At 38.6% G+C, this 23,665-nt stretch overlaps 1 protein-coding gene across 6 annotated transcripts in view; it reads right to left on the bottom strand.

The window, feature by feature from the left end:
- Positions 1-7,770: 7,770 nt before the first annotated feature.
- The window catches only part of LOC139478240 (grainyhead-like protein 1 homolog), a 64,438-nt gene continuing 48,543 nt past the window's right edge, over positions 7,771-23,665 (bottom strand). For all 6 annotated transcript variants that reach the window (XM_071260653.1, XM_071260655.1, XM_071260651.1 and 3 more), the window contains exons 5-18: positions 21,921-22,063; positions 19,876-19,970; positions 19,534-19,601; positions 17,443-17,554; positions 17,097-17,194; positions 16,733-16,789; positions 15,021-15,119; positions 13,871-13,937; positions 13,615-13,748; positions 12,738-12,781; positions 10,555-10,655; positions 10,278-10,363; positions 9,795-9,856; positions 7,771-9,507 (exon numbers count right to left, since the gene is read on the bottom strand). In XM_071260653.1, the coding sequence (XP_071116754.1) occupies positions 9,381-9,507; positions 9,795-9,856; positions 10,278-10,363; positions 10,555-10,655; positions 12,738-12,781; positions 13,615-13,748; positions 13,871-13,937; positions 15,021-15,119; positions 16,733-16,789; positions 17,097-17,194; positions 17,443-17,554; positions 19,534-19,601; positions 19,876-19,970; positions 21,921-22,063 (1,293 nt within the window). In that variant the 3' untranslated portion in view covers positions 7,771-9,380. The remainder of the gene's footprint in view (positions 9,508-9,794; positions 9,857-10,277; positions 10,364-10,554; positions 10,656-12,737; positions 12,782-13,614; positions 13,749-13,870; positions 13,938-15,020; positions 15,120-16,732; positions 16,790-17,096; positions 17,195-17,442; positions 17,555-19,533; positions 19,602-19,875; positions 19,971-21,920; positions 22,064-23,665) is intronic.

The following is a 23,665-nucleotide window of genomic DNA, read 5'->3' as shown; positions in this document are numbered from 1 at the left end:
GAAATGTTCGTCGTAAAATGGATGTATTATTGGATCACTAAAATAGTTTCGAAATCATATCACATTTAATACACGCGTGTTAAGTGTTTTTCATTTCCAGAAAAAATGTCAAGGTCGTTTTTCACTAAACACGTATCCACGCATCCGGAACAGTTATTGTGCACTGGGGCATGGTGACAGAAGAGATGCGTTTTCAACGTCTGACCTTCAAGGTCGCAGTTTCGACGATGTCGACGTTTTATAAAATTACCTTTTGATTATATAATGTACGAAATACAATAATTCCCCACTCCGTGAACTAGACCCAGCCAGACACCCAACTACTCAGCAGGCGGTCGAGTAGTCTAGTGGCTAAAGGGTTCACTGGACACGCAGAAGGTACGGGTTCGATTTCCACATGGTTACAACGCGTGAAGCCCATTTCTGGTGTTTCCCACATTATGTTGCTGGAATATTGATAAAAGTGGCGTTAAAAACACCAAAGACTCGAAACAAGTTGTTGATAAAAAATGAACAATGTATAAAAAGATAAATGCATTGACCACATGTGTACAGGGGAAACCTAGTTAATAAACGCTGTGTCTGACCAAATAGATCGTCCGGTTTAACACATTTATTGATTTTGGAATCATGTCTTAGGAGTAGACGTCTTTATTTATACATTTATGTTCCCCAAAATAATCGCCCGGTTAACAAGATTTCCGGATTAACGGGGCTAACTGCATTTTTAAACAATCAGACCTATGGCTATTTAACTTTATTAATATGAGAGCACCACGTCAAAGCTAACCCTATTAGATTACACATGTACTATCAACCCAAGCAAATGTTCCAATACGTGATAAGTCTTGTTTTAAATCCTAGTCTTAAACCTGATCGTGTGTACTGAATATACCTTGAATAGCATCTAACTGACATATCTACCATATACATTTTTTTAATGATGTGCAGTTTGGTTTTGATTCTTATGTGTTGTACACATTTCAAAATACACCCATATACAGTGAAACACTTTTAATCCAGACGATTTTGTTCCGAGTCAATTGCCCGGATTAACACATTTTCGGATGACCGAATCATGAGTTTTGAGTAATGTCCCCTAAAACATAATTTATCGTACCTAACAGTAACCGCCTAAAAGGCGAGGTTTCTGGATTAACGGTGTCCGAACTAACGAGGGTTGGTGTATAGGTCTCTCCTTTTAATCATTTAGCTCTAAACATTCAACTAAACATCCGGGCAATATAGGGATAGTCGATGGGTGCCTTTAATAGTTATATAATTGTATATAGCTAGACACATTCAATGAACGCTTTCATTTCCATATTCTTGGTGAAAACGTCAACGTGCAATCTTGCTTTTGAATCTAGCGTCAACTTGTTTGCTTTCCCAGAGATATGTCAAGATCATCTTAAGGATGAACATGTTTCCATGCATCGTTACATTTATAAGGGATCGTGAAAGATTCAGCCCACGGTCGGCGTATATCTCACTACATCGATATCTATGTATGAATAAGTAGCATGCCTTTATAAATGTGAATCAGTTCTATCAAGCCTATCTCTTCCTTACACTACAATATTGATTTGGAAATAGTATCTTTCATTTATTCGCATTCTGTAAGACGGCAACAATACTCAACTTTCAGTCGTCTCGACGGCGACGCTTTAATTAACGCACGTAAAGGGCCTGCCCCACACTGCCGATGTACCTCGCCGGGACGAAATCGGAACTAAAGATTAACATCGGCGAGAAAATTTGCGGAGCTCCGGCGAGAAAGCACTTGAAAATTAAAATTGACCGTAGCAATACCGATGTAGTATCGGCGTTCCCGTTGTTCTACCGATGTGAGAGCCGATGTGCTACCGGTGTAAGAGCCGATGTGCTACCGAATACCACTTTTCTGTCACCTTAGAGTTACCGATGCGCCGCCGATGTTATACCGATGTACCACCGTTGACCGGAGCTGTAGCGGAGTGATACCATTGCGCTGCCGATGTGACGGTGGAGCTCCGGCATCACATCGGCGGGGCATCGGTACTACTTCGGTGGTATTCGGTAGTACTACGGCATCACATCGGTACCAGTACAGTACACATTGAGGCCACCGATCTATAACGGGGCGCTACCGATGCTCTACCGACATGAACGTTGCCATACCGGAGTACTGTCGTTGTACTGCAAGTGTATTCCCGTTGCTCGATCCGGCAGCGCAACGGCAAAAAATTATGAGCATGTTCAAAAATTTGTACCGTCGCCTGCCGTTGCTATATTTTTGCCGATGTTCTGAGATGTCCTGACGATGTACTACCGTTCTGTGATACCGTTGCGCTGCCGATCCCCGAAAATCGCCAAATTTGTGCTCTGGTGTAACTCCTGCGACCCAAATCGACTAGGTGTGACAGGCCCTTAATCAACTGATTCCAATAAGCGCTGACCATACGTCAAACCAGTCGAGAGTATAGTTCGTTATAAGCAAATTTTGAATCTGCGAAAAAAGAGCCACCCATATTTCAAAACTGTCAATGTAGGATTTGTTGTCCTTTAAAGTTGACAAGTTGACCACCACTTACCCGAGGCTGACGGACGGTAACGAATATTCATATAGCCTGTTATCAGACATCCCGTTGTCATATTTGTGAAGTTTGACGAACTCGAGATCAGATATATTTTTCCAAAACGAATTAATTCAAAAATGCATTTGGTTTGTAGACGCTGATGAGAAATTTATGTCAATTTTGTTTTTAAAACTGATGATATATGAAGCGCACCCATGTATATCGTAGCGATAGCGTCCGTTCCTAGCATCGTATTGTACACATGTGTCCTTTTGAAACTCTCCGTTTGTAGATTCGTTCAGCTGTTTGTTCAAAGTGTTCCGTCAGGTGGCACGCCTGCATTCAAGGTCTGGTGATTACGTAAGCTGGTGAATTTAATATGAAGTGTCATACGTGGAGGTCAAGGTGGGGGTTTCAAGGTCATGCAGAGATAGTCATGTGTCTTTCAATTAGGTTTGTACTAATGCTACTAATGGATATACGCAACGAAAATAACGAAAAGAAAACAATGATGGAGGATCTGATAAAGGGTGGGGGATCAACGTTCAAGGAAAGTTCCCCCCCAAAAAAATTCGGATAGACAAAGTCTGTTGAATAACACCTCATTTTAGAAACGCAACACGTGACTGTCCAACTGGAACATACGTGTTAGTGCAATGAAAACCCGTTACCCCGTTCCTGTTAAACCTCTAAGATCTGCATTACTTCGGGCTTTCCTCCCACATTAAGCTGGCACGGTATAACTAGAATACTGTTAGAAGCGGCGTTCAACCCAACTTACTCACAAGCGTGATGGGAATGGAGGGGATTTTGTCGGGATATACAGTCTTAAAAGATGTAAAGATAGCGTTCAAGCTAACGAAGTTAACTGAACGGTGCATATTTTTACAACTTTGCACAGCGAGCGACTTTCACACGACCGGGCCACTGGTTTCTATGAAACAGCTATAGCTAGGATTTAATGTAGATCGCATGGTCCCTTCACTCATGAGATAGAACACGCGATCAAATACTTTGGAGTTGTAATTATCCTCACAAAAAAATTAATGTGTACCTTACGAGCTATCAACATGTTCGTCTCCGCCATAATGTAAAAGCATACGCTGGCAATCCTCGAATCTTGAAATACCCTCGAGCAAAACCAGAATCATTTATAGAGTGATGAGAGACATGCGGCGTGAATGACGACTACACTTCGTTTGCAATTTAGTGACTGGTGTAATGTTCAGAATGTTTCAGTTAAAAAGTTCTCACTTTTGTGCAAGACGTGTGACCTGTCAATCTTAAAATCGACGGGAAAGGGTAATTCAAAAGTGTAGATTAGAAATGTCGAAATAGGAACACAATAGTTGTCGTCACAGATGCTCCAACATTTTTAAGAATATTTTTGGACAAAAGACTTTGCACTAGTGGGTGAGTATGGTTTTACACCGCTTTTAGCAATATTCCAGCCATATCACGGCGGGGGACACCAGAAATGGGCTTCACACATTGTACCCATGACATGAATTGAACACGGGTCTTCGGCGTGACGAGAGAACGCTTTAACCACCAGGCTACCCGATCGTCCCCTTGCACTAGCTGAGGTTAACGTTTGTATGTAGGTATAACATACTCAATCTCACATTAAAAGTAACGAGGCTTGAGTTTTTTACAGAAATGACCATGCACTCACAGTGCACGGGAAAATAATATTGGTATGTATGATCGTTAACAATAGTGTGACTCAGTATCTACCACATTCTGCATGACACTGCCAACCCTCGTGAAGTTGAAAATACAATCAGTCCATTAATCTTAGACAAGGTGAGCTCCCCGCCTGCAGAGGCGGCGCGTCTGATCTCAGTAGGGGTGAAGTGCATCGTGGGGTGTTCTAAAGTGTGATTGGAATTTAAACCGATTCCATTGGACAAACTGACAAGAAAAGCATGGGTAAACAGCTACCGGGTGATATATGGTGCAAGTGGGCGTTTGTCATTGAAACCATATAGATAGCCTGAAGGCGCATCGTGGCCAGAGCGTTGTGTTGTCAATGTTGAAGTGAAATCATTATTGTATTGTAGCTAATTTCGTAGAGGAAATGTTTATTTTATCATGAAGTTTTAAGTATATAGATGATTATTGTTAAAACAGTTTTAAGGGGAAAATGGTTTGCCCAGGCCAAACTTTGTTGTTGGGTGGGGTGTTTTTTGTATTGATTTTGATAGGGAAAAATGAGGTCGAGAAAAATACGAAAATACATTGCATCGTACATCGTAATCTTTTTAATCATATTTAAGTTTGATAAGGATCGGTAGGTCATACTTCGTTTTAAGTATTGACCTGGTTTGGGTCATACAAACTATAAATCTAAATCTGACAGCGGCATTTCAATTTTATGAATTGGTTGGTGTGACAGTTAAGCATTCACTTATCATTATATTCTGCTCTGGGGGCAAACCCTTTAGCATCAATGTGGATATGTGATGCAGTGAGACCGACATGGCATGCCCTGGTATCTGGTAGAAAAAAAGATAATCTACTCCATGAATCACAGACAACACAAATTTAGTCACCTAAACATTCTTTAGATTATTTTTGTTGTCAAAACGATCTTGACCGTCGGAGGCATAAAGAACCTTGTCATCCTGATTTTATTTGTATTCTGAATTTTCGCGTTTTTAGGTCTGCGGATCCGTAAACCAAGCCAAAAAATTAGGTCTGTATTGTTTTACGCCACTTTTAGCAATAGTCCAGCAATATCACGGCGGTGGACACCAAAAATGGGCTTCACACATATTAATTTAAGAATTTAATTTAACAGAATTTAAGGCCCTATGTAAACCCTATCCAAATGTCACTGGCTTTTATCGACATGTACGTATTCATTCGTAGTGATGTAGTGAAGTGATTATTCGGATATATACACCAATAGAGAGATACAACAGAATGGGGCCCGTGAAGATCCGGGGTAGAATAGGACTTCAGCAACCCATGCTTGCCATAAAAGGCGACTATGCTTGTCGTAAGAGGCGACTAACGGGATCGGGTGGTCTGGCTCGCTGACTTGGTTGATGCATGTCATCGATCCCAATTGCGTGGATCGATGCTCATGTTGTCAATCACTGGATTGTCTGGTCCAGACTCGATTATTTACAGGCCGTCGTCATATAGTTGGAATATTGCTGAGAGCGGCGTTAAACAACAAACAAATACAATAGAATGGCTGATACGTTAAGAAGCTATTTGCAATGAATTCATTATTTCAGTTGCTTTGCATATATCATCCGAATCATCCTTGATATGTTGGGCCTTGTGGTTAAGGGGTGTGAACTTTCACACTTCACGCCTTGGATGGATGGCGGATTTACATCAGTGACCAACATGACGTCCGATGCTATTCCCTATTTTCACTTGTTCCATATGTTCCCATGTATGTAAGTAGTTATACTTAATAGGAGACCCGTTAAGATTCCGGGGTAGAATAGGTCTTCAGCAACCCATGCTTGTCGTAAAAGGCGAATAACGGGATCGGGTGGTCAGGTTCGCTGATTTGGTTGATGCATGTCATCGATCCCAATTGCGCGGGTCGATGCTCATGATGTCAATCACTGGATTGTTTGGTCCAGACTCGATTATTTACAGACCGCCGTCATATAGCTGGAATATTGCTGAGTGCGGCGTAAAACAACAAACATACAAACAAACAAACTCACTAGGTACGATATGTTCGTCATAACCGCAAACACAGGTAATACCTTGCGTGATTGGAATTATATTTCACCCACTAAATATAAACCGTCAACGCCGGACAATAACCAGTTTCGGTTATCAACCGAAATATTTCATTGGGCGTAAAGGGCAAAATAGCGATGAAAAGCAAGTACTAAACTAAGCTACACATACTGTTTGTAGATCAGCTTAACTCGACAAGTAAGACTCTATGTAAGCACGACAAGTATAGATGTACATTTGACATTAATGGATTAATGGACTTGGGGACAACTAAGAATCGGAGAAAACCCACGCATCCTATAAGAAAAGCAGCCACGTCTATAGACCACTAAACTCTGAGTATTTACTTAATCAAATGGATGAATGAACGAATAGACAGGACAAGTCTGTCTACATCAGATGGTGCGTTGCTCTCTCAAACCTCAAAGCGGCAGCTTGGTACATGAATATACTCTCAAGACGCCCAGAGGGTGTCTCTATTCTGATGGGCGGGAACGGCGACAACCGGGAAAAGAAACTGGGAGTTCACGCAGATGTTTGATCAATCAGGTGACGCCTTCGCCCATCTGACACCAAACAAGGCCAAGACAGACGAGCTCAAACACTGACAAACAGCAAGAATGAGATTTACGATCCCGACTATATCATAAGCATCTGTTTATGAACCGCTGTCACATAGTGACGATACCAGGTGTTCGCGAAAAGGCACCCGTCACAGACACATGCAGAGGCAAGTCAATTATTCACATGAAAAACACCACCACCGGAACAAATGGGACAAGTCAAAATAGGGAATTGCATCGGACATCATGGTTATCACTGCGTCAAAGCTGGAAATGATCTCCACATTTTGAAAGCTTCACTAAGACCTAGTCAGTCGACTCCTTATCAAACAACTTTTGGTCAAGAGTCGCATGATGCTCTTTGTAATCTTCGAAGGAAGAGCCTGCTCGACTGTTGTCACAAAAGTTGTGAAATGTAGACACCAAAGGCTGGAATATTGCTTTGAAGGGAAAGTTGACAATGGCAATGTTGAAGTCATCCCTTTTGTCTTACAATGTTGTATTACAACACGGGTTTAAATCCCGTTGCGGGTGAAATGCGTGAAGACCCCTCTTGGTGTCCCCCCATCATAAAATGAACACAATATTTCTAAAATCAGAGCATTACCTTTCTCAAAGAGGCGAATATGCTTGTCGCAAGAGCGACTAACGGGATCGTTTGGTTAGGCTCGCTGACTTGGTTGAGGCATGTCATCGTATCCCAATTGCGTGGATCGATGCTCATGTCTTCAATCACTGGATTGTTTGGTCCAAACTTATATATAGCTGGGATATTGCGGAGTGCGGCGTTAGACAACAAACAAACAACAATCTTGGTACTCACCGCAAATGTCTATTTGACCACAAAACCCATGTAAGAACACATCTTTGGCACAAAGAATCACAGAACCATAATTCTTATACATATACTTTATTGTTTAAAAATAAAGTACTAAACATTTTCATATACATAATCATTTCACAACACTGTTTACACGAGGGCATATCATTATTAATGACATACTATATATGAACCTATGACTATATAGGTCTCATTGCTATTATGATATGATGATATGGTTCAGCATACGCTATATGAGATCAATAGATGAGACGTCGCGAGGCCTTGCCATCGCTATATGACCGGCTTTAATATCAGAGACATACAATCTTCTTACAGTAACATAGATTTGTGATTACATGAAAACATTGACTATATTTCATATGAAACTCATTTAAGGAATTTTAAAAACGGTTCATGTAATTTTAAAACAAATATTCATACGAAACTCATTTAAGAAAAAAGCTGATCTAACTTTTAAAAAATGTACATCTATTCCCTATTAGTAAATAAAAGACAATATAACATTTAAAAAATCTTAACTTACTTTGGAATTAAATTTTGAAAGAAATATATTTATATACATTAATATTTTATATAAAATCAAGAGGAAGCATTTTCTCTAAATATGCAGAGAAAGATAATTTAAAATGAAGTTATTAAAATAATAGAAACAGAAATGCATGTCCAATTTCATATAATTTTCATAATTTGATTTTCGTTTATTTACATTCGGTTAAAAGTATCCTGTGAGTAATGCCCGGGAGAAAAATGAATGCATCTTTACGTTGTCATGGTGATTTCGGTCTATGCCTCACAGGTTTCAATACAGACTACACAGGAGAAATATAAATACCTATAGTTCTAACAATACCCTGCTGCTTCGAGCGATATTTTTGTCATGATATGCATACATATATGAAATAAACACCGCGCAAAAATGTACCTTTCCATGGAGAAACCATAGTCAGAAAAGAAGAAGTGAAACGTCAAAGTTACCATTCTTTCTCCAAAGGGTAATAACGTTTTTGCGTAGCGAGAAATGATGGCACTTTTAGTGATAGCAAATATATCAATGTGATAATGTACATATTTTTTCTACATCTCTATTTACAATAAGTTATGTACAACTATGATAATGCATGTTCAATCGGTGGTGTGATGTATATTTTAAATATATAAAATTCTCAAAAATGGAAGGTTAACAGATGTCACATAATATAATAATAATAAAATAAGTCTAAAAAGATATCAGAATCCAGACCATTGCCGTAAGTCCGTCAGCAGTTAATGCAGATCACAACCTCTTTAAAGAATATAATAGCACATTGTGAATTTGGGTAGTAAATATTTGGATCTTGTCCTCCTTGCTAAGGAAACGTACCTTTCACAATACAATGACAACATCGAGAAAATCTATATAGATACACATTTCAATATGGCCGGAGATAGAAATGAAATGGAGGCGCTTGTGATGATATGCTATATATACCTATATATGTCATTTCTCTGACTGGCGTCTCTGTCCACGTCCATACTGTCATGACTAGCTTTCTTAATATTGCTGCTGCCGCCGAAATTCGCTTAAAAGTCTGAGACATGTCACGTGTCACGTACTGGCCTCCACACACTTCCGCCATCTTGATTCAGGGGAGATAACTCTAAATCATTTGTGTCCATTTCACAGATTTCACTTTGGTATGTGGTGGTCATTTGCGCACGTGGTCACTGTGGGTCAATCTCGACCAGAATGATTTCCTTCTGCTCCTCGTTCACATTATTTATGTCTATGATGAATGTTGATTCGTGTGAATAATGTCGGACGATGTCGTCGTCCATTTTCACATAGATTCTGGAAAAAATAAAAAATAACACTCTTAAAACAATTCCACATTTAAGGAGTAGATGTGTGCCAATATTTTGGTTGAACAGGATTGTCAAATATAAGATATTGTTTCGAAAGTAATAGTGAGTTGTGTTTAACGCCACTTTTAACGGTATTTCAGTCATATCACGGCGTGTCAGCTTAATGCTTGCAAGTGATAGAGAAAGAAATTATTACAATTTCAGGAACATGCCATAAAGCCTTCAGGAACATTTTCAAAACTCAGAAGATTATATAAACAAACTGATATATACCCTTTTGACTTCTTGTAGAAGTTCTTGACTTGTTTAGTGGGTACGTGGTATTTCTCCTCGATCTTGAAAAACAAACAAAAAACAAACATAACAAGATAGTCCAATGAACAGGTTGAATTAAAAGCAAACGCTATCCGTCAATTGTACTCAATATCCAGATTCCGTATCATAAATGTTCACAGAAGTTCATATAAAGATATATTATATAAGTGCACACGTGCCAACTCCATGCCATGCAAACAATGCCCAGTCTTTAGCCCTTAATTACTGCCACCAAACATGGGTGCATCTCAGGTCTATGTCCCATATACTAAAAAAAAGGATAATAATAATAATAATAATAATAATAATAATAATAGTAATAATAATGATGATATAAAAAATGATGAGCCTAACCAGCCTGACTGTGTCAGGATCACCCAAACCCTCTTTGCTGCATTTAAAAAAAAATTAATCTGTAAATAATGATAATAATACACCTACCGCTTTCAGGAGGCCGTGCAGAGTGGGTTGTCGTAGTAGCAGTGCCGTGAAGACGTTCTCTTGCTGTTCACGAACGTACAGCAAAACTGGAACAGAATAAACGTGTAAGTACATTGAACTTGTCCTGAAACGTATGGAATACATCAGGATTGATACGTACAAAAACTTAATATATTTGGGAGGAGAATTTGAAGGAAGTATGGTCATCTAGAGTAAGCGAGTCAACTACTTTCTCAGACTTCAATTCCATTTAAGAAGATACCAGTCAACAACTTACTCTTTGGCATCTCCATGCAGTGACTACAGGAACTTCGTCTTTGGCGCTTTGCGGGTGGGTAGAACTCATCACTGCGAGACAAGTCATCACCTCCACTCAGACTGGAAACAGAACAAAATGACATGAATTTACATGAATGTCCAAACACAATGTTTCTACTTCATCAAAGAGTTTTCAATGTAACAACATATTTTATTGTTTCAAGTTCAGTCAAAGATAAAAATGTCATTGAATATATTTAAGTTGGACTATAGCGTGTTCGTTAAATAATCAACATGGCATAGTAAATATGTATTATGTTAGGCATAGTAATTATTATAATTATTATTATTATTATTATTATTATTATTATTATTATTATTATTATTATTATTATTTCGTGTCCTGTGATTTAAATGTATGTATAATTTATTTTGTATGGCTGTCTAAGTCAAACACGTTCTTCAAATTGTTTACAGAGCAGGACTATTTCCTACCATCACAACGTAAAACTTCCAATAAATCACTCATACACACCCCCTCCCCTCGTAACCGTCGATTTTATTGGTCGTTGTTTGTGATTGGTGGTCGCCAAGGAGGTGTTCAAACACCAAACAAACCCTGCTATTACATGGCGACCCCTGTTCTATCTACACTCCTTAATTCCATTTAAACGCTTTAAGTCGTCCACCGTAAACGTATGATATCCGTAAAGTGGGCGAAAAAGAAGCGTAATCTGACAGCCTCAGCTTGAACGCTTGCGATCCCCCGAACTATTTGTAAGTGGGAAGTGTGAGACAAGCGTGGGCGAGACGAGACTTTTTTTCCACATACTACGAAATTGATTTTATCTTAAGAGTGTCAGTAAGTCTTTGTTTCAATAATACTGAACATACGATATGTTATTAAGCCGGGATACCAGACACCGGGGCAACTTAACACTTGGAGAATAATTCGACATTGGACGTCAACGCAGGGAATCCGATAACGCCCCAAACAAAAAAGAAATAAAATCAATACCCGGGTCGCAGGAATCATGTCTTCACATCTTAACACAGCAATTTGTAGCTGGTGTCATGAGAGAATTCGGTTGTCGCAGTTACATGTCGATGCTTGAGCCAGTAATTAGGCGTTATCTCTCATTGCTCTTACGGCCAGTGATAACGTAGGCCTCTGAGGTCATAGACATTGACAGGACAAAAACGGGTGTCGACAAGGGAGATAACTTAATCCCTAGGTCAGTGGAAACGTGTAGTTCGCCAAGAACTATCACCTGTCGACAAATCCGATTGATAAATTACATTCCTGAAGGACTAACATGATACCAGATCATAGACTTCGTGATGGGGATTCATAAACACGAGCTTGTCATATTTCATGGTATAACTACTTACTATGTAGAATATATTCTACATATATGTCCGCGTTAACTGTTGCCAGGTGCAAGGGATTTGTAAAGGGCCCAGATCGAAGCACGGGCAACACCAGAGAAAGATGTTCAGATTGTTCTTTTTTTCTTTTAAAATCTATTTGTTTATAAAGAATATATTCATTTACAATAGTTAGCTTTTTATTAACCTGACTTGTCAATAACACCTGTGGAATATATTCAAATAGTCATTTCAAAATGAAGGGTAAAAAGATCCAAATAAATGGAATTAAATGATTGGTTCAATCTGTTGATCCCATATTAAATGGGTACAATGTGTGAAGCCCATTTCTGGTGTCCCCAGCCGTGATATTGCTGGAATATTGCTAAAAGCGGCGTAAAACCATACTCACTCACTCTCCATATTAAAATTTGACAAGTTTGAATGTGCGTATCGTTCTATATTTTAAAAGAAATGCTGCCTCGTTTCCTTCCGTTAGGAGAAATAATCAAAACTGATCACTTTGAGTGACCTCATGAAATATGCTCCTTAATATATACAAATAGTCAATGTAAAAGAGCCCATTTCTGGTGTCCTTCGCCGTGATATTGCTGGAATATTGCTGAAAGCGGCGTAAAACCATACTCCCTCACTCAATGCAAGAGAATAACCACCCTAGATTTTAGCCGAAACAAAGTCCATCTGGCGTAAAGGGCAAAATAGCCGTGGAAATTATATGAATGGACCACTAAAAATCAGTGGTGGCACCTGGTGTTGGCGAAAAGGGTCAGCGTGTCATGTAAAGTGCTACACAGAAGTTAAGCAATAACTTACCTAGAACAATCTTCGTCGTGTGAAGTTGAAATGATGGAACTCCCCTGTGACAAAAAAAGACCACTGTTATAACAGTCAAACAATACACACCATATAAAATCAGTCATCCACGTATAAAAAACACCTGACCCCCATTCCAGGACACGGTGAAGTGTCTACCATTTGATTCCCCATGCTTAACTAAACATTCTCGGCACATGTATCCCTTACCTCCATAGGATGCCACAATGCACATATTGAGATCTCGTGTTACACATAATCATAAGGTATAAAGGTGTCGTTAATCCACCCATACATGTAACAGTAAATCTAACCAACCCCACACTACATGGTTAGCCCATGAGGGAACTTGAGCCCCAAACAGGCAGGAATTCGTTTATCCGTATTCCCATCTTACTACAATGGAGTTAGTTGTTTCTTTGTAACTGTTTTCCCAAACACTTATTCACAGGTATCGCCTTTTCCATTGTACAGAAAGTAAGAAACGCTCTTTGAATGCGGAGGTTGCATTTGGTAATTATTACTTCTGAAACCATCAGTGCAACTGTTCTTAAATGTATGCAGAGAAACACAATATGAAGGTAAAGAGTTAGGCAAATAAAAGACATCTAAAGGTAATTATCAAGGGCTCATTCCAAGCGCTGCTTAATCCCATAACGAGGCTGGCATTGGAGTGCTATGTTTTGGGTCTTGTAGTTTTTCAACACATAACTGTAGTTAAAACATGTGTCGTGTGCAAATGGGAATTCCTTCATGGCGTATGTAGATCACGTGTACTTTTAGGTCTTCCAGCCTTTGGGTATCACTCCATGACATCCTTTAAGAGCACACTTTGAAATTAATTGTTTGTTGGTTCACATTAATCTATTTAACCCACCTTTTGAAAAAAATCTTCGGTGTCGATGCCATTTGAGGGGTTAAAGATCGACGGAGTACTTTCAAGGTCAACCATGGAGTAGAACTCTGATCGTTCACAGGCCGGATGGTACACTTCCTCTTTGACCTTCCGCGCTGAAAATGTAGTTCTCATGTGAAACTATATGACAACAGCAAACTGGAGAGCTCTGTGTTATTTCTTTTTAATCGAACATTGAAAACATTATATTTATTGTTTATTATGTTTCGACGCTTACCGCCAGTTTCCATTTTTCCACGTGAGTTTTTCCGCCTCTCTTCATCTCTTGTTTTTCTTTCAGCACCCTATAATGAGGAGAGGGGTGTTATAGTGAGGCGTAAGAAACGGCGTAAGAAACAGCATAAAACCAACATAAAACGAGAACACTCTAACAAATATAATTGAATAAATTCTGTAGTTATGAAAGAAACTTTAACCCATGCCCTATAACCTATGTTCAAGGTATGTGAGGAAATGTCTTGAGGACATTTCTTAACCTGAATGATTTCAAATACATAAAAGCGACAAAATCCTTTCAATAATCAGTCAGTCCATGTCTTTGTGCCTTATGCGTGAATTAACAGACGTTTCATCATGTTCATACAATCTAAATATGATTTTGTTATCGCCTCACATGATTTATATACAAACTACTCTAAAACCGTACACATCACTGCATCTATTGATTTGGGAAGGTGCCAATGTAGTATACTTTAGCATGAAAACGCTTTGATCAGTTCTTCAAGCGTCTAGACGGGTTCTAAATTCAATTTACGGATTAGATTTTTAAAAATGTAATGTGTTTCGGCCAGAACCATCTTTAGATTTAATTACCCACATTTAATTCGTGCAGTGACATTACAGAGTTTCTGGTCTCCAATGCATAATGAACTATTAAGAGACATGAAAAGAAATATAACATGAATCATAACAGGAAGAAGAAAACGAAACAGTTAATAGTGAGTGAGTGAGTTGGGTTTAACGCCGCTTTTAACAGTATTCCAGTTATATCACGGCGTGCCAGCTTAATGTGGGAGGAAAGGTCTAAGACGTTTACCACTTCGGTGAAACCCACGAGCACGGGTATGGTGCTGACAAACCTAGAAACATAATCGGGGCGAACCGGGATTCGAACCCACAATCATAGGTTTCTGGCGTGCCCAACGGACGCAACTCTGCACAGCGAATCGCGGCGCCTTAGACGACTGGGCCACACGTGCCCGCGAAACAGTTAATAACAAGGCTTGGGTCAACGTTGGCAACTGTGACATCTGTGCACGGCGTTGCAATAAGAGACGCTGGCAACTGCGACATTAATGCATGGAGTTAAGTTAAGAGGCGTTGGCCACTGCGACGTTTATCTGCTGAAAAAAGAAACGGAAGCTCACCTTATCACAAAACACCTTAATCTGACAGTAGCCTCTATGGATGGGATGGGCATCTTTGTTGTTCTCGTATGTGTCGATTTGAATGTGAAGAGGGATGCCCTGAAAATTAAGACACATCTTATAGCAATGAATAAAACATATCCGAAGGAAGGGAAGATTGATGATGAAAAAAAGCTAAGAATATGGATATGGAGGAATAAGAGAAAGTTGAGAAAACAAATTTGATATTTTTTTCTCACATTCTCAGAATAGCCCAGGATATTATGCCACATATGTCCTCATTCCTTCTAACTTGTCTCTTATATGTAATATGTCTTCACAGTATGGTACACACAACACAATGGCTCAGCCTTCATAACCCATGTCACTGCTAATGTGTATCTAATTACGACAATGGTATAATTTTCTGAATATTGTTGTCAGGTCTAATTCCCATTCTAACCCATGTGAAAGGATGTGTGCTCATAAGATGCAATGGACACAACTGCAGCGTCCCTCCGAACAACCATGTCTTAGGAGTAACCCTAGACATGTACAAAGACTGGAAAAGTCCCAACAAACAGTGATGCCATTATTCCCTATCAGCAGGGCCACGATAACACGTCGCTAGAAAAATGTAAACGAGGTTAAATTACCTATAATTACTTGGCCTTTTCAATTTCCGCCATGCATAGCTATCAAGGCAATTTTCATTTGAACGATTCATTTCTTCCCAAGTTAAGGATCTCAGCAGTGAATCTTCACTCGAACATCCTTTAGAAATACTTGACAATGGGTTGTTCCCGTGAAGGAAAATCAACATGGCTGACCGGCTGGATATTGAGTTGAAGTACCCAGAAGTTGGATAATTATAGGAGGCCCTTTTAAGTACATCAACAGGTCAGGTCAGCGGTCAAGTGACCTAAATATGTCACTGATCTGTTATTTTAAAGTTCATTCATGAAACTGGACCTAATAACCATATTTTCATGGCATGATAGAAGGTATTATGGGTTTACAGGTCACCTGGTTTTAATATGGAATTAAAATCATGTTCTGGACCCTATAAGACTAGACGAGTCGGTGTATATTATATGAGATGATGGTTCGGGTTTAAACATGTAGTTTCCCTGATCTGCCATTCAGTGTTGAAAGAGAATGTGTGTATATGTATATTTGATTGTGCTGCTCGTTCTGACATATACCTCGGGGTATTTGGCTTGTAAATTGCTTATGGGTTTCATGCATCAGAAGAAACGAACGGGGCGGAGGCTAGACGAAAACAGGATCAATGGAGTAGACGATACCAGTATTTTAAAGCGCAAATGCAATCAGATATTTTTAGCATATTCTAAGCATTTATACATCTCTATGAAATGATTGTGCCTGAGGGGAAAACATAGTTTAGTTGTGTAAAGGTTTCTGAGACGTTACTCTGTCCACAAATGTGTTTTAGTACTTAACAGCAATGTTCTGGTTACACAAACACGATTCTGTAAAGAATCTTTTGTGGAAGAAATGAAAAAGATTTACTCCTGGGTCCCCAAACCCACACACTCTCTGCGTCCAGCTGCAGTAATTTGCTCATTTAAAATCTGATAAAACATATTTAGTTAGGGTACATAGCTACGATCACGACTTTAATGTCATTGCAAAGTCAATGGGTCACAAAGGCAATCCCTATGTAACGACACACAATTTCAATGACAAGTGGATTTGATAATGTTGCCTACCTTAACACCTTTTTGATTACTGAAATCTGTACTGAGGCAATGGACTGCTATAGCAACCTGTGAATGAATACAAATTTAAAAAAATTAAAAACATGTTATATGCCGGCAACCATATTCGTTCGTGTTATGCATGAATTTACATTCATTCGGCTACAGCATAGGGAACTATGTACATACTGCAATCATGATCAATCCACTTTTGAAACAAATATACATGAAATAATTCAAAATGATTTTTTTTCAATTGATTTACTTTCTTCAAAAGCATAAGTAAGTTTTAAATCGTTAACGCTTTCAACATAAAAACAAGCAATAAAGATTTTTAATGTTTTCATCAATAACAGTGAAAGAGGAAGCATCTCACCTTGACTGCAGTCTCTCTTGGATTCCATCGAACACAGACAGCATTACAGGAAATCTCTTCAATGGAGTTGGCAGAAATGCCATGACTGTTCTTTGTATCTGAAAAAACCCGTAAAATATATAAATACATTGTAACATCACGAATTTGAATAAAATAACATCTAGTCCTGATCAAGGTTTTCTTTAAAAAAAGGAGGAACTCAGCATGTCAACTGATATTAGTATTTATCATTTTGTGCTGTTACTTACGTAAAAATATATATATTACTCAAATGAATTGAAAGAATCGGGTGTTCGTTAACTCCTTTTGAGGAGAATGTAATGCAGTAGACTGAATGCCTACTCACCAATATCTAGTATTCTCTGTTTGTAACTATGTTGACGTCCATGCCAGAATTCCCAGGCTCGCTTCTCCTCCTCCATGCCCTTCTCCTCTCGGAAAACCAGCATGATGACAGACTGTAGGGAGATGGGTAGAATATTTATTTCGTGAATTATTGAAAAGCATGTAAAAGAAAGTGACCAAACCTTTTCCATAATTATAAGCATTCTCCGCTAAAAGCAGAGTCCATTGTACGCTTCCGACTTTATTATAAGCACGTGTTTATGAATCACTATCATACAGTGGTGTAAAGAAGACAAGGTTTTTTTCTTCAAAATATACGCTTACAATTTTAGTTGTGCATGGCATTCAGTGTAATAAATGGAAGATTGATAAAATGAAACTGTGACTTGTTAACCATTACTATTCGCATAATTTTCAATTTTCCTCGTATAATCGAGACTGGTGATTCTCAGGCGTTGAGTTTTATATTTCAAACAGGAACACGGGGTTCGAATGTAACATATCCCTATGAAAACTTCATAAAATGTTCAAGAAAATGCATTTATTACTTAAAGTTCGTATCGTTTATTTCACTTATTGTTGTCAGATTAGTATTACAATTCATTCAAAAAGAAGAAAGAAACATGGTTGGACGTTTGGATCAATATCAATATTTGTCGATAAGTGTTGGCGCAATATTTTAAAACATAATAGACATATAGGTAATTGAAGGTAAGTATTTATGAAGGTACGACACGTTTGTCACAACTGTAAGCATGATATGAAAAGTTTGATGAACTTTCATTGAATATTTGTGTGGGTGGAATCATATTTCACATGCTCCCTCTAAACAAATACTGAACTAAACGACTTGTACTGTGTACAGATCGGCTTAACATGAATAGGAAGACTCTATGTAAGCACAACAAGTATAGATGTACTCAGGCCACAGTAATGGATGGACGTACACATCTATTTCCAGACCACAACACACTCTCACTCAACTTTCTCTCAATCAAATGAATGAATGGATGAATAGACAGTACAGCTCTGTCTGCTTCAGATAGTGCGTTAGTCTTTCAAACTTCTAAGCTGGAGCTTGGTACATGAATGTATTCCCAAGACGCCAAGAGGGTGTGTCTATTCTGGTGGGCGGGAACGGCCACAAAGGGAAAGGACACTGTCGTTTGCTCTCTGTTGGGAGTTCATGTCGAGGTATGATCAATCACGTGACCGCCTTCGCCCATCTGACACCAAACAAGGCCAAGACAGACGAGCTCCAAACACTGACAAACAGCTAGAATGAGATATACAGTGTTTGGTTCTGTGATCGCACGAGATCACACGCTCTCCCCAGGCGTAGGTAGGTCCCTAAAGGTCTCTCGAGTACACATGAGGCTGAACGCTAATTATTCAGACATCTAGTTCCTGTGCTTCTTTGGCACAATCAGTACATTTCCCCATAAGGAAAGTATCTCAGACAATGATGGATTCCCGATTATTATCTAATCCTTAATGTAAACGTGTTGCCATACAAAAAGACGTATAGGTGTCTAAGAAGGTCACTATCAACCACATGTGTCATAGCGCTCTCAAGAAGTGTTCCCTTGCTCACACTGAATGTCCGTAACACTGTATTGCCATAAGAGTTTGTCCATGAAGGGAGTTTTTTGGCTATCGTAATCTATAAAGGCACTTCACATGGTACGGGTATGTCAACAAATCCCTTGTCTACGATAATATCTTGCCCTGTCAGCCTTCTGGCAAGTATAAAGTGTTATGAAATGCAAACATTCGAAGGGTGGGTAGGGTGACGACTGGGTTGTGGGAATATGGGACTCCTGGTTGCAAAGTTTGATATAGAAGGCATATAAAAGCGTGAGACTCATTGTCCTTTATAATGACTCATTAATCATGATGGTTTTACATCATGATCGTCAAACATTGTGAACAAAGCTGGGGTTGCTTCGTCCATGGTATCCCAGGTATCTGAGACATTTTTATATGACAAAATACCTCCATGATATTATCATTGCATTGCAGTCATTCCCATACAAGACTCGTTAGGTTAACTCATCTTTAATACTATTTCTAAAACTTCCATTTTTCGTACCTTAACTGTAGAACTCTTTGGTAGCGTAAAGGTGGGGTTGAACTCAAACGTCAGGCCATAATATTGACCTGAAAGAAAAGCAAAAAAACCCTGTATATTATATCATCAAAATATCAACAGAAAAGACTGGTCACGTCAGTTTGGAAAAAGTAGAGTGAGTAAATCATTCCGGTTTAAACCCTTATCAGCGTTATTCCAGCCATATACATTACACCAATGATGTCACAGGGATGTGGCCTTTTTGTTGGACGGTAACGACCATAGAAACAAATCGAACCCATGTATTCGGCTTGACGCGCGAATTAATCAAGCACAAGACTGCTCCATCACTCCTTAATTTACCTTTGTTTAAGTACGTGACTCGATCCTCTTCAATACGTTGTGTGGTGGAGGTCGGGGTCTCCATGAAGTATTTGTATCCAACAACTTCTTTTTCTCTGTAATTAATAAAAGGCTATTATATAATACCATGATGTGTCACGCAAAAAGAATTCTGTTTTGTTAATATAATGATTCAATTTTTTATTAACTGTTTTATAGTTATCACAAAAATTGAAATACAGAATTGTATACATTCAGCTCTTTGCAAAGGTGACCAGACATACAAGATTATTCTTACAGACATTTGTTGGGAATGCTATTTTGTCCTAAATGATTTAACAAGGAAATGATAATATGAACGAAATGATGTGGCTGTTGTACTGCTATCGTTACAAAAAGAATACATTTACCAACAATAAGATTTATAACGATTACAATTTGAAAGGAAGCGCTTTATAATTACCCATTAAGATGAAAAATTATGCAATTCTATTTTCAAGCACATACATCATACAATTTTATTTGCAAACATGACCAGACAAAGTTAACAGTACCAGCATGGACCGTCTCTGGGGCCTCGTTTCTAAATCTTACAACATACATTAATTTTGTCAATTCACGAAGCATACATGGTAGCTTTTCATATAGGATTCTACAGGCTGATAAGGTTTAATAATTTTGAATAGCAGTCTTAAGATTTATTGTGTTTGGTAGAGCTCATCTCGGCGGGAAGGGGTATTAATGCACGTCAACATACTTTACGAAACCACAGGGATCCAATATTCAATTTCATCTGGTTTCAAAGTCAGTAACTGAATTATCTGTACGTAAACGCCATCAAGATCACTGTGACCTATTTTCCTTGTTCTGTGTGAAATCTACTCGGGGAGAACATTGACCAGGGTTTAATAATTAATTGAGCAATTCAAATTGAAAATTGAATATTATGTATCCAATGAATATACATGTACTCATTTAAAACTAACAAATGTAGTACCGATTTTGTAGATACGATCAGTTAGGTGTTGCAAAAAACTGTATGTTCATCCACAAGAAAATGTATCATTCTGAAAATTCAGATGACATATTTTGCCAATTTGTGTGAGATAATATACTCTGCTGTATATTGATGAAAAGGATTAATAATTCAATAACCAGCTACCCCAAAAACAATCCATCAAATGTCAGGAAACCGTTAGTAATCAGCTGTGTGTTGCAATCAATGTCTGTCACTGTTAAATTTACTACAATAAATATTGTTCCTCTTCAACTGACATTGACATGATAGTCGCCGATTGCTTTTTGTTTAGTTTCTGTCCCGGGATATTTGTGACCCCTGAACAGTGGCTGGGTGTTGTATGACATATACACGCCCGGGGGAAACTACGTTTTGATTAAATGATAATGTAAAGGTTCACTGCCCGCTCCTCAGAACCCCCATCAAAAGGCATTGTTGTTTATATGCAAATCTCATATTAACAAAGAGTATTCGTGTATTGACATTTAAAATACATTGTTCCAATTCTTGTTAAAACTGATAAACAATTTGAAATAATTATCAGCCGTTTGTAAAAATAGAATCGGTCGGAATACAGAACCTTGCAGTATACAATACCTTATGTACCCGGCTATATAGTTGCATATTTATGTGGACATATACATGAACATACTTGAACTAGATTTCAGAATATATAAATCATTATTTCTAAGCAACTCTACAAAGATTACAAATCTAATATTGTGCCCATGGTTCTATGTGACGATGTAAGATGTCGTCTCAATATGACTGAGAGGAGGGGAGATTAAATATGAGATGGAGTTTCCACCTGGAACACTCACTAATCCGTAGGTAGTACAACAATTACCCAAGGATATATATCCCCCTTCATCTTAATCCACAATGAAAATGTTTCCCGATGTCAAACAATCTTGACCTGACTGATCATGAATAGCAGGTATCACTCAATAAGGTGTCAAAACAGACATTTCAATGCCTGAATGATTGCGATCTATACCCCAGGGCGACTGTCACAAGTAAAATCTCAATAGGACTGCATGTTACTCACACTTTAGGAATGTAGGTTGAACTGCAGGCTTTGTCAGGGTTCGAATATTGCCTTACGAACATGGGTACTGATTTCCTTTTCTTAGCAGCCGTCTTTTCTTTAGCGGCGACCGCATCAAAATTCCCATTCGCATCTTTCACGCACTGAAAATAGAAGGGCATTCAATAAAGCTGTCTGTAAATATAGCCGAGTAAATATTGATCAGTTAAAATAGAAAGACACTAGCTATTGACACGGTCATGGACATACTGTAGAGAGTAAACAAGAGCATCTTCATCAGAAATACCTGGATAGATGGGCTTAGGTAAATAAATGTTAAAGCAAACATTGCGTTCATAGGGAACGATGGACCAATTATATGGCTCTGGTTTGAAGATGAACCTACCAATGTACCCTAAACATTCTTATTGCGTTTGTACGGTGGTCTGAAAACCAACTTCAGTGGTGACCACAGATCGACACATGAGGTGCCTCGATATGTTTATAATAGTCCTATGTTAAGCTCATAAGCAAACTTGTTGAACAGACCAATGGTATCAGACACAACTTTGATCGTTGGCCATGTGAAGGGCTGTTTCCATCATTAGACATGAAAGGCCAAAACAAAGACATTGCCATGTGGCAAATGGCATCTTGAAAAAGGAAACATGATTTCAAACATAATCAACAATTAGTTGATATCATGATCAATAAGATGATATCGTGAACGCTTGTACCTGTCAATCTTAATGCACTGACATGCCCAGGATACAGAAAAGCATACGCACTGTACCAAATTGGTTTGGAAAAATGGCAATAAGTCTTTTTAAACATAAACATTGCATACCACTATCTTACCTCCATTGCCCGAATATACTTGGTGTTTCTATCAAAGCCAGTCGACACATATGTCAAGGGACGCCATGTGAAATACTACATGAACAACGGTCGACATACTGCATTGAGCTTCCTTGGTGGGGATATAAAGGCCTTGACAGCTCGTATTTTTGAGTTTGAATGAGACCATGTTCGTTTCAAGGCCAAGCAGCATATTAAACGCTTTCTCATATCTATTTCAGACACACCTTGCATTAATACACGAAAGTGGCTGACTAAAATTGCATAGATTTACCCGGCCCAGATAGAATAACACTAGCGGTTTAGTTATGAGTTTCGCTTGAGTGAATACTCGTTCAAGCTTTACGGTATAGGCTACACACCAGCGGTGTTACAACTGCAAATAGGAATTTCATTTGACGTACTCACATAGGCATACATAATGACAAGATTCGGTTGGGCACCTTGACATATCGTAGCAGTTTTCACATTTTCGTTTGTGAAGCATAACTTCACTGAAGCATGTTTCCATACCAACGAAACTAAGAATGCAAGTTGGAACATGAGCAGAGCCGCGAGTGTGTTGTTTGAAAGCTGAATGACGGGGCTTCTATAAGATTGCATAAGGAAAACGTTCGTGTGTGCATAAGGTGTATGCATGTACAAATAGCTTTTCAATTATTTTACTTTAACTTACAAGTGCCGACTCGTACGGTGTTTAAATTTTCAAACCATCGTGTTTAACCAATAAACTGAAAGACATATATTTAATAATAGCACAGTCCTTCATGTTGTTAAACAGCCAACCCCTACGCTACACTACACAGTATAATATTCACTGAAAATTTGGATTGCTTTCAAGAAAATACGATCACCTGAAAGAAACGAATACTTTTTACACACAGACAGGGGCATTAAGGCCATTGTAT

The sequence above is a fragment of the Haliotis cracherodii genome, unplaced genomic scaffold (genome assembly GCF_022045235.1).
Source record: "Haliotis cracherodii isolate W230 unplaced genomic scaffold, xgHalCrac1.p SCAF_4, whole genome shotgun sequence".
NCBI classification, from domain to species: Eukaryota; Metazoa; Mollusca; class Gastropoda; order Lepetellida; family Haliotidae; genus Haliotis; species Haliotis cracherodii.
This window is presented reverse-complemented; position numbering and strand designations above follow the sequence as displayed.